At 52.8% G+C, this 10,646-nt stretch overlaps 1 protein-coding gene across 1 annotated transcript; it reads right to left on the bottom strand.

Annotated features, from left to right (window-relative positions):
• Nucleotides 1-264: 264 nt before the first annotated feature.
• Nucleotides 265-3,337, bottom strand: LOC118944034 (extensin-like). Its single transcript, XM_036961554.1, has 3 exons — nt 3,293-3,337; nt 1,474-2,049; nt 265-1,368 (listed from the first exon to the last, which is right to left on the bottom strand). The coding sequence occupies exons 1-3, from the start codon at nt 3,335-3,337 to the stop codon at nt 265-267; spliced, it is 1,725 nt and encodes a 574-aa protein (XP_036817449.1).
• Between the last annotated feature and the right edge of the window lie 7,309 nt (nt 3,338-10,646).

Here is a 10,646-nt window from a genome sequence, read left to right as displayed (position 1 = left end):
TAATCAGGCACACATCTACAAACAGGGAGAAAAGAGCTGGGGCTAAGGCGGGGCAGGGAATGGAGCTGGGGTTATCTAGAACCTAAAAGAGTTCCTTCCTTGTCCCCATAGGAAAACTCTTTGAAGGACCAGGTTGAACCCTTTTGGGTTCCATGTAGAACTCTTTCCTCAGTGGGTTATACATGGAACCCAAAATAGTTCTACCTGGAACCAAAAAGGGTTCTCCTATGGGGAAGCTGAAGAACCATTTTGGAACCCTTTTTTCTAAGTGTAGGGTTGGGGCCTGGGAGCTGGGAGTTGGGGGCTGGGGTCTGGGAGCTGGGGTCTGGGAGCTGGGGACTGGGAGCTGGAGGATGGGAACTGGAGGATGGGGGCTGGGCACTGGAAGCTGGAGGATGGGAGCTGGGGAGTGGGGGCTGGGAACTGGAGGATGGGGGCTGGGGACTGGGAGCTGGGAGCTGGAGGATGGGAGCTGGGAGCTAGAGGATGGGAGCTAGAAGATGGGAGCTGGGGGCTGGGAGCTGGGGGCTGGAGCTGGGAGCTGGATGATGAAGGCTGGATGATGGGGGCTAGGAGCTGGGGGCTGGAGGATGGGGGCTGGGAGCTGGGGTATGGAGGATGAGGGCTAGAGGATGGGGGCTGGGAGCTGGGGACTGGAGGAAGGGGCTGGAAAATGGGAGCTGGGGGCTGGAGGATGGTGGCTGGGAGCTGGAGACTGGAGGATGGGGCTGGAAGATGGGGGCTGGGAGCTGGGGACTGGAGGATGGGGGCTGGATGATGGGGGCTGGGAGCTGGGATCTGGAGACTGGAGGATGGGGCTGGAAGATAGGGGCTGGGAGCTGGGGACTGGAGGATGGGAGCTGGGGACTGGAGGATGGGGCTGGAACATAATGGCTGGGAGCTGGGATCTGGAGACTGGAGGATGGTGGCTGAGAGCTGGGATCTGGGGACTGGAGGATGGTGGCTGAGAGCTGGGATCTGGGGACTGGAGGATGGTGGCTGAGAGCTGGGATCTGGGGACTGGAGGATGGTGGCTGAGAGCTGGGATCTGGGGACTGGAGGATGGTGGCTGAGAGCTGGGATTTCGGGACTGGAGGATGGTGGCTGGAAGATGGGGGCTGGGAGCTGGGATCTGGAGACTGGAGGATGGGGCTGGAAGATGGGGGCTGGGAGCTGAGGACTGGAGGATGGGGGCTGGAGGATGGGAGCTGGGGACTGGACGATGGGGGCTGGGGAGTGGGGGTTGGGAGCTGGATGATGTGGGCTGGGAGCTGGAGGATGGGGGCTGGGGGCTGGAGCTGGGAGCTGGATGATGAGGGCTGGATGATGGGGGCTAGGAGCCGGGGGCTGGAGGATGGGGGCTGGGAGCTGGGGTATGGAGGATGGGGGCTAGAGGATGGGGGCTGGGGACTGGGAGCTGGGGACTGGAGGATGGGGCTGGAAGATGGTGGCTGGGAGCTGGGATCTGGAGACTGGAGGATGGTGAATGAGAGCTGGGATCTGGGGACTGGAGGATGGTGGCTGAGAGCTGGGATCTGGGGACTGGAGGATGAATGAGGGGGGGGGCTGGATGATGAGGGCTGGAGGATGGGGGCTGGTAGCTGGGGTATGGAGGATGGGGGCTAGAGGATGGGGGCTGGGGACTGGGAGCTGGGAGCTGGGAACTGGAGGATGGGGCTGGAAGATGGGAGCTGGGGGCTGGAGGATGGTGGCTGAGAGCTGGGAGCTGGAGACTGGAGGATGGGGCTGGAAGATGGGGGCTGGAGGATGGGGGCTGGAGGATGGGGGCTGGGGGCTGGGGACTGGAGGATGGGGCTGGAAGATGGGGGCTGGGGACTGGACGATGGGGGCTGGGGAGTGGGGGTTGGGAGCTGGATGATGGGGGCTGGGAGCTGGAGGATGGGGGCTGGGGGCTGGAGCTGGGAGCTGGATGATGAGGGCTGGATGATGGGGGCTAGAGGATGGGGGCTGGAAGATGGGGGCTAGAGGATGGGGGCAGGGGGCTGGGGGCTGGGAGCTGTAGCCTGGGGGTTTTGTTAACCATACAACCTGAAACCAAACAGCCAGGGCTGAGAGCCAGGGAAAGGCGGTGTAATCTCTCTGTCAATCATTTCAATGTATGCATGTTACTTAAATGACTTTAATTGTTTTAATGAAAGATAGGGAACAGGAGGAAGGTGGGGGATGTGTGTGGAATATATTAGAAGAGTATCTGAGCACAGCACAGGCATGAGTGAAGGCCACTATCTCCATATTCATAGGCCCCCCCCCCTCCTACGTGACCTTCCACTGTAAACAAAGAATATTAAACACTAGAACACAGAACTAGACTAATGAACACATATTACTATGCTGAGTAATGAATTGACAAAACATCTTCCTTCATCAAATATTTATTGAAGAAATATTTGAGCTGGCTAAATTAAAAGGGTATGTTGGACTGAGGTTATTGTGTGTGTGTGTGTGTGTGTGTGGCGCGGGGGGCTTGGGTGGTAAAAAGATCAGATGTTGTTCCTGATTGGTTCAATGTGTGTGTGTGTGTGTGTGTGTGTGTGTGTGTGTGTGTGTGTGTGTGTGTGTGTGTGTGTGTGTGTGTGTGTGTGTGTGTGTGTGTGTGTGTGTGTGTGTGACGGTGTGTGCGTGTGACGGGGTGTGTGTGACGGCTTGTCTGTGTCTGTGGCGGAATTCCACATAACACATGGCTTAACGCACAAAGCCAAGGACACCAGCGGAGAGTGACGGAATAGTGAGATAACTAACGCTGAGGCTGAGGTGGTTATGAGCACAGCCATAATAGAAGACCTCTGTGGTCCTCCGAGAGCTGTCCTGTGGGAGCCTCCACTACCCAGGACCCCTGCAGACAGCTGACAGCCTCAGACTAGGACCCTGCCTGCCTGTCTGTATGCCGAGGATTGGGGCTGTGACCCTCTGGAAGCTGAAAGTCCTTGAAGCAGGCATGTGGGTGAGCGACCACATCCCTGTGCCAAGCCAATGCCTCAGACTATCTCCCCCAGCATCGCTGGGCATCTGCTGGGACAGCTGTCTGCACAAGTCTCTCTTTCTCTCTCTCTTTTTTCTCTCTCTTCCTCTATCTGTCTGTCACGACTTCTGCCGAAGCCGAAGGAGGTGCAGCCGTTTCTAGGGTTTGCCAATTACTACTGGAGGTTTATCCTGGGTTTTGGTCACGTAGCGGTTCCCACTACCTCACTGCTGAAGGGGGGACCGTTACGTTTGCAGTGGTCGGCTAAGGCGGACAGGACCTTTGGTCACCTGAGGGCACCTGAGGGTTTACCTCGGCTCCCATGCTGGCATATACGGATTCCTCTTTGGCTTTCATAGTGGAGGTGGACGCATCCGAGGCTGGGGTTTTCACCCCGAGAGTAACGGGAGAGTAAGAGAGTAAACCAGGATGTGGGTAGGTTTCTGAGGTCTTATTGCCAGGACCGGCCGGGGGAGTGGGCAGCGTCCGTGCCCTGGGCAGAGATGGCCCACAACTCGTTCCGCCACTCCTCCACTAACCTCTCCCCCTTTCAGTGCGTACTGGGGTACCAGTCGTTCTGGCTCCTTGGTATCAGAATCAGACCAGGCTCCTGCGGTGGACGACTGGTTCCGGGGCACGGAGGAAACATGAGATGCCGCCCATGACGCCGTCTGCGCCAGAAAGCCAGTGCAGACCGTCACCGCAGTGAGGCCCCGGTGTTTGCACCGGGCTCTCAACCTGAAACCTGCCCCTCTGCCTGCCCAGCCGGGAGATGGGTCTGCGGTTTATGGGGCCATTTAAAGTCCTGAGCAGACTGAACGAGGTGAGTTACAGGTTACAGCTTCCCCCCAATTACCGACATGGTGGCTGGCCCGCTCCAGGAGTCTGAGGTGCGGGAGGTTCCTCCGCCCCCTCTGGACATCGAGGGGGCCCCGGCGTACTCCGTTCGTTCCATACTGGATTCGAGGCGTCGGGCGAGGGGCCTTCAGTACCTCGTGGACTGGGAGGGGTATGGTCCGGAGGAGAGATGCTGGGTTCCGGTGGAGGACATATTGAACCCTTCAATGCTGTGGGAGTTCCACCGTCTCCGTCCGGATCGCCCTGCGCCTCGCCCTCCGGGTCGTCCGCGAGGTTGGTGTCGGCGCGCTGCTGGAGCCACGCGTCAAGAGGGGGATACTGTCACGACTTCTGCCAAAGTCAGTTCCTCTCCTTGTTCGGGTTTTGTACCCAAGTTGTTATTTTCTTGATACCGTTGGTGTTGTGTTAAACTGCTCTGGCTATTACCCAGTTCTGCTCTCCTGCGTCTGACTTCCCTGCCACCAGTTACGCACCCCTTACACTGTCTCTATCTGTCTCTCTCTTTCTCTCTCTTTCTCTCTCTCATTATTTATCTTATTTTGAGTCTTTCCACTAAGAAACCTCACCGCCAACTAAATCCACCACAATGAGTGAATAACCGAAACAATCAAGACCACACATCTTCAGTGACCCTCTCATGGATGCCAGCCAGTCGTTTTCTACAGAAATATCCCCCATAGAAAGGAACACACCGGGTCCTTGAGTCATCTTCTGTAGAAACTAAATGGAAAACTTACTGCACAGAACTAAAATGATCACTGTGAATCATTGTTATGTTTGTTTATTAGTCTGTGTAGAGTCATTAGTCTGTGTAGAGTCATTAGCCTGTGTAAAGTCATTAGTCTGTGTAGAGTCATTAGTCTGTGTAGAGTCATTCTGCATATGAAGTGAGTGATGTTCTATAGTTGCCCTGTCTGTCTCTGGGTGAAGAAAGGTGGCTATTGGGCTCCCTCTGTTGGTTCTCAATCCCCCCATCTGTTTCCCCTTGTCCACTGGCTGGCTAATGTCTCAAGCGAAGGAGGCATGTGGGTAAAGGCTATGTCTCCATTATTGTATTATATACCATGTGGGTAAAGGCTATGTCTCCATTATTTTATTTTATACCATGTGGGTAAAGGCTATGTCTCCATTATTTTATTATATGTTATGTCTTATGTCTCCATTATTTTATTATATGTTATGTCTTATGTCTCCAGATGGCAAAACTATAAAAACAAATTAGTACAAAAAAGACTTGCTGAAATTTAAGATACTATCATTGTGTTTCTTTCCACGGGTGTCAATTGTCTTATTTTCACATCTCTCTCAGGCAGGTAACATTAACATTGTACTCAATTAATGTACAACATCAGTTCACCTCAAATGATTGTGGTGACCTGCTGTGATTAGATGGGACCAATCCTAACAATTCCCTAATCATGGTGCCAGTCCAACAGTCAACTTCTCAAACACATTTCCCTGTGATGAATAATACATGGCCCAAAGCAGCACAACCCGAGCTCATCCATCAGCATCACAAATGATTAAACATATAAACAACCAGGTTCAGAAATAGCTTAGCCTTGAATTCCAGTTAAATCACTCACTATCCATTGGAGAGTTAAAGAGAGGTCCAGCTTGTATTAAATCACCCATTATATTTCCCTCATTTATAGTATACCGTGGGTCTGCTGAGCTGAATTTGATCAATTTGGCCAAAGTCAACAACATGCGTATTATAACGTACACAAATTGAATGTCAACAGGCTAGATAATATGCTCAAATGTGCTGGATGAAGAATGATATGTTTCGCAACCTCACAACAATAATTAAAAGTGTCTTGCCTTCTTACCCTGTTGGTAAAGTCACTTAATTTTCTCTAAATTAAAGCAGTCCATCCTCAAAGGAGACTTCAAAGCTGTTGCTTTTTGCTTAAGCAGCAGGACCTCATGAAAGTTTCAATGGTGTAAAAGTCCTAAGCAATAGTTCTACAATCAACACTGCTTGAAATGTATACATTCAGTAGAGACCTATCCCAGAGAGAGAGGTCCTCACATTGAAACGTATACATTCAGTAGAGACCTATCCCAGAGAGAGAGGTCCTCACATTGAAACGTATACATTCAGTAGAGACCTATCCCAGAGAGAGAGGTCCTCACATTGAAACGTATACATTCAGTAGAGACCTATCCCAGGGAGAGAGGTCCTCACATTGAAATGTATACATTCAGTAGAGACCTATCCCAGAGAGAGAGGTCCTCACATTGAAACGTATACATTCAGTAGAGACCTATCCCAGAGAGAGAGGTCCTCACATTGAAACGTATACATTCAGTAGAGACCTATCCCAGGGAGAGAGGTCCTCACATTGAAATGTATACATTCAGTAGAGACCTATCCCAGAGAGAGAGGTCCTCACATTGAAACGCATACATTCAGTAGAGACCTATCCCAGAGAGAGAGGTCCTCACATTGAAACGCATACATTCAGTAGAGACCTATCCCAGAGAGAGAGGTCCTCACATTGCAGAAGTCTTGGATTTGTTCATATAGTGTGTAAATAAACCAACACAAAACATACTATCCTATCCCATAGTTCTGTTAAGTCACCTATTTTTCACACTGTCACTCTACAAGTATAGGATTACTACGATCCCCTCGGGGCCAACAGGTAACAGGAAACCAACGCTTTCTGAACATGACACAAAATCTGTAGCTAGGAGTTTGAAGTTTTATTTGTCATATGCAGAGTGAAAAGTACAGTGAAATGCTTAGTTTGCAAGCCCTACCCAACAGAATATCACATAGCATAACCAATAGAAAGACATGTTTAAACATGAGAAAATAGAAATAAGAGTGGGTGAATGGATGGTAAGACAGGGTTGGTAGTGGGGTCCTGTGGCATGTTGCAGCAGAACCTCAGATAACAGGGTTGGTAGTGGGGTACTGTGGCATGTTGCAGCACTACCTCAGACAACAGGGCTGGTAGTGGGGTCCTGTGGCGTGTTGCAGCAGAACCTCAGATAACAGGGTTGGTAGTGGGGTACTGTGGCATGTTGCAGCACTACCTCAGACAACAGGGCTGGTAGTGGGGTCCTGTGGCATGTTGCAGCAGAACCTCAGATAACAGGGTTGGTAGTGGGGTACTGTGGCATGTTGCAGCACTACCTCAGACAACAGGGCTGGTAGTGGGGTCCTGTGGTATGTTGCAGCAGAACCTCAGACAACAGGGTTGGTAGTGGGGTACTGTGGCATGTTGCAGCACTACCTCAGACAACAGGGTTGGTAGTGGGGTCCTGTGGCATGTTGCAGCACTACCTCAGACAACAGGGTTGGTAGTGGGGTCCTGTGGCATGTTGCAGCAGTACCTCAGACAACAGGGCTGGTAGTGGAGTCCTGTGGCATGTTGCAGCAGAACCTCAGACAACAGGGCTGGTAGTGGGGTACTGTGGCATGTTGCAGCACTACCTCAGACAACAGGGTTGGTAGTGGGGTCCTGTGGCAAGTTGCAGCAGTACCTCAGACAACAGGGTTGGTAGTGGGGTCCTGTGGCATGTTGCAGGAGTACCTCAGACAACAGGGTTGGTAGTGGAGTCCTGTGGCATGTTGCAGCACTACCTCAGACAACAGGGTTGGTAGTGGGGTCCTGTGGCATGTTGCAGCACTACCTCAGACAACAGGGTTGGTAGTGGGGTACTGTGGCATGTTGCAGCACTACCTCAGACAACAGGGTTGGTAGTGGAGTCCTGTGGCATGTTGCAGCAGTATCTCAGACAACAGGGTTGGTAGTGGGGTCCTGTGGCATGTTGCAGCACTACCTCAGACAACAGGGTTGGTAGTGGGGTACTGTGGCATGTTGCAGCACTACCTCAGATAACAGGGTTGGTAGTGGGGTCCTGTGGCATGTTGCAGCACTACCTCAGACAACAGGGCTGGTAGTGGAGTCCTGTGGCATGTTGCAGCACTACCTCAGACAACAGGGTTGGTAGTGGAGTCCTGTGGCATGTTGCAGCAGAACCTCAGACAACAGGGCTGGTAGTGGAGTCCTGTGGCATGTTGCAGCAGAACCGCAGACAACAGGGCTGGTAGTGGAGTCCTGTGGCATGTTGCAGCAGAACCTCAGACAACAGGGCTGGTAGTGGAGTCCTGTGGCATGTTGCAGCAGAACCTCAGATAACAGGGTTGGTAGTGGGGTCCTGTGGCATGTTGCAGCAGTACCTCAGACAACAGGGCTGGTAGTGGAGTCCTGTGGCATGTTGCAGCAGAACCTCAGACAACAGGGCTGGTAGTGGGGTCCTGTGGCATGTTGCAGCAGTACCTCAGACAACAGGGTTGGTAGTGGGGTCCTGTGGCATGTTGCAGCAGTACCTCAGACAACAGGGTTGGTAGTGGAGTCCTGTGGCATGTTGCAGCAGAACCTCAGACAACAGGGCTGGTAGTGGAGTCCTGTGGCATGTTGCAGCAGAACCTCAGACAACAGGGCTGGTAGTGGAGTCCTGTGGCATGTTGCAGCAGTATCTCAGACAACAGGGTTGGTAGTGGGGTCCTGTGGCATGTTGCAGCACTACCTCAGACAACAGGGTTGGTAGTGGAGTCCTGTGGCATGTTGCAGCACTACCTCAGACAACAGGGTTGGTAGTGGAGTCCTGTGGCATGTTGCAGCAGTATCTCAGACAACAGGGTTGGTAGTGGGGTCCTGTGGCATGTTGCAGCACTACCTCAGACAACAGGGTTGGCAGTGGGGTCCTGTGGCATGTTGCAGCAGAACCGCAGACAACAGGGCTGGTAGTGGAGTCCTGTGGCATGTTGCAGCAGAACCTCAGACAACAGGGCTGGTAGTGGGGTCCTGTGGCATGTTGCAGCAGTATCTCAGACAACAGGGTTGGTAGTGGGGTCCTGTGGCATGTTGCAGCACTACCTCAGACAACAGGGTTGGTAGTGGGGTACTGTGGCATGTTGCAGCACTACCTCAGATAACAGGGTTGGTAGTGGGGTCCTGTGGCATGTTGCAGCACTACCTCAGACAACAGGGCTGGTAGTGGAGTCCTGTGGCATGTTGCAGCACTACCTCAGACAACAGGGTTGGTAGTGGAGTCCTGTGGCATGTTGCAGCAGAACCTCAGACAACAGGGCTGGTAGTGGAGTCCTGTGGCATGTTGCAGCAGAACCGCAGACAACAGGGCTGGTAGTGGAGTCCTGTGGCATGTTGCAGCAGAACCTCAGACAACAGGGCTGGTAGTGGAGTCCTGTGGCATGTTGCAGCAGAACCTCAGATAACAGGGTTGGTAGTGGGGTCCTGTGGCATGTTGCAGCAGTACCTCAGACAACAGGGCTGGTAGTGGAGTCCTGTGGCATGTTGCAGCAGAACCTCAGACAACAGGGCTGGTAGTGGGGTCCTGTGGCATGTTGCAGCAGTACCTCAGACAACAGGGTTGGTAGTGGGGTCCTGTGGCATGTTGCAGCAGTACCTCAGACAACAGGGTTGGTAGTGGAGTCCTGTGGCATGTTGCAGCAGAACCTCAGACAACAGGGCTGGTAGTGGAGTCCTGTGGCATGTTGCAGCAGAACCTCAGACAACAGGGCTGGTAGTGGAGTCCTGTGGCATGTTGCAGCAGTATCTCAGACAACAGGGTTGGTAGTGGGGTCCTGTGGCATGTTGCAGCACTACCTCAGACAACAGGGTTGGTAGTGGAGTCCTGTGGCATGTTGCAGCACTACCTCAGACAACAGGGTTGGTAGTGGAGTCCTGTGGCATGTTGCAGCAGTATCTCAGACAACAGGGTTGGTAGTGGGGTCCTGTGGCATGTTGCAGCACTACCTCAGACAACAGGGTTGGCAGTGGGGTCCTGTGGCATGTTGCAGCACTACCTCAGACAACAGGGCTGGTAGTGGGGTCCTGTGGCATGTTGCAGCACTACCTCAGACAACAGGGTTGGTAGTGGGGTCCTGTGGCATGTTGCAGCACTACCTCAGACAACAGGGTTGGTAGTGGGGTACTGTGGCATGTTGCAGCACTACCTCAGACAACAGGGCTGGTAGTGGGGTCCTGTGGCATGTTGCAGCAGTACCTCAGACAACAGGGTTGGAAATGGGGTCCTGTCACATGTTGCAGCAGTACCTCAGACAACAGGGTTGGTAGTGGGGTCCTGTGGCATGTTGCAGCACTACCTCAGATAACAGGGTTGGTAGTGGGGTACTGTGGCATGTTGCAGCACTACCTCAGACAACAGGGTTGGTAGTGGGGTCCTGTGGCATGTTGCAGCAGTACCTCAGACAACAGGGTTGGAAGTGGGGTCCTGTCGCATGTTGCAGCAGTACCTCAGACAACAGGGTTGGTAGTGGAGTCCTGTGGCATGTTGCAGCAGAACCTCAGACAACAGGGTTGGTAGTGGGGTCCTGTGGCATGTTGCAGCAGTACCTCAGACAACAGGGTTGGTAGTGGGGTCCTGTGGCATGTTGCAGCAGTACCTCAGACAACAGGGTTGGTAGTGGGGTACTGTGGCATGTTGAAGGCAGAGTGGGTGAGTGGATGGGAAAACAATGTTGGTCATGGAGTCCTGTGGCACTTTGATAGCAAAGTCAATGAGTGGATGGGACATGGTTGGTGGTGGAGTCCTGTAGCATGTTGAAGGCACGGTGGGTGATTCGATGGGTCGAAAAGGGTTGGAGGTAGAGTTCTGTGCTATTTTGATAACAGAGAGTGTGAGTAGATGGGACAACAGGGTTGGTAGTGGAGTCCTGTGGCATGTTGAAGGCAGCACCTCACATCATAAAGCATCACAATCACATTCTTTATATCCAGTAGATACCCAGTACATATTCACTACA

Source organism: Oncorhynchus mykiss, chromosome 24, assembly GCF_013265735.2.
Source record: "Oncorhynchus mykiss isolate Arlee chromosome 24, USDA_OmykA_1.1, whole genome shotgun sequence".
NCBI lineage: Eukaryota > Metazoa > Chordata > Actinopteri > Salmoniformes > Salmonidae > Oncorhynchus > Oncorhynchus mykiss.
Note: the sequence above shows the minus strand (reverse complement) of the source record. Positions and strands in the feature narration are given on the sequence as shown.

Coding starts and splice junctions, on each gene's coding strand:
- LOC118944034 (XM_036961554.1), bottom strand. CDS start 3,337: ATGAAAGCCAAAGAGGAATCCGTATATGCCAGCATGGGAGCCGAG. Junction 2,050..3,292: donor ATGCCAGCATGGGAGCCGAG/GTAAACCCTCAG, acceptor GTTTGGTTTCAG/GTTGTATGGTTAACAAAACC. Junction 1,369..1,473: donor CTCTCATTCACCATCCTCCA/GTCTCCAGATCC, acceptor TCCATACCCCAG/CTCCCAGCCCCCATCCTCCA.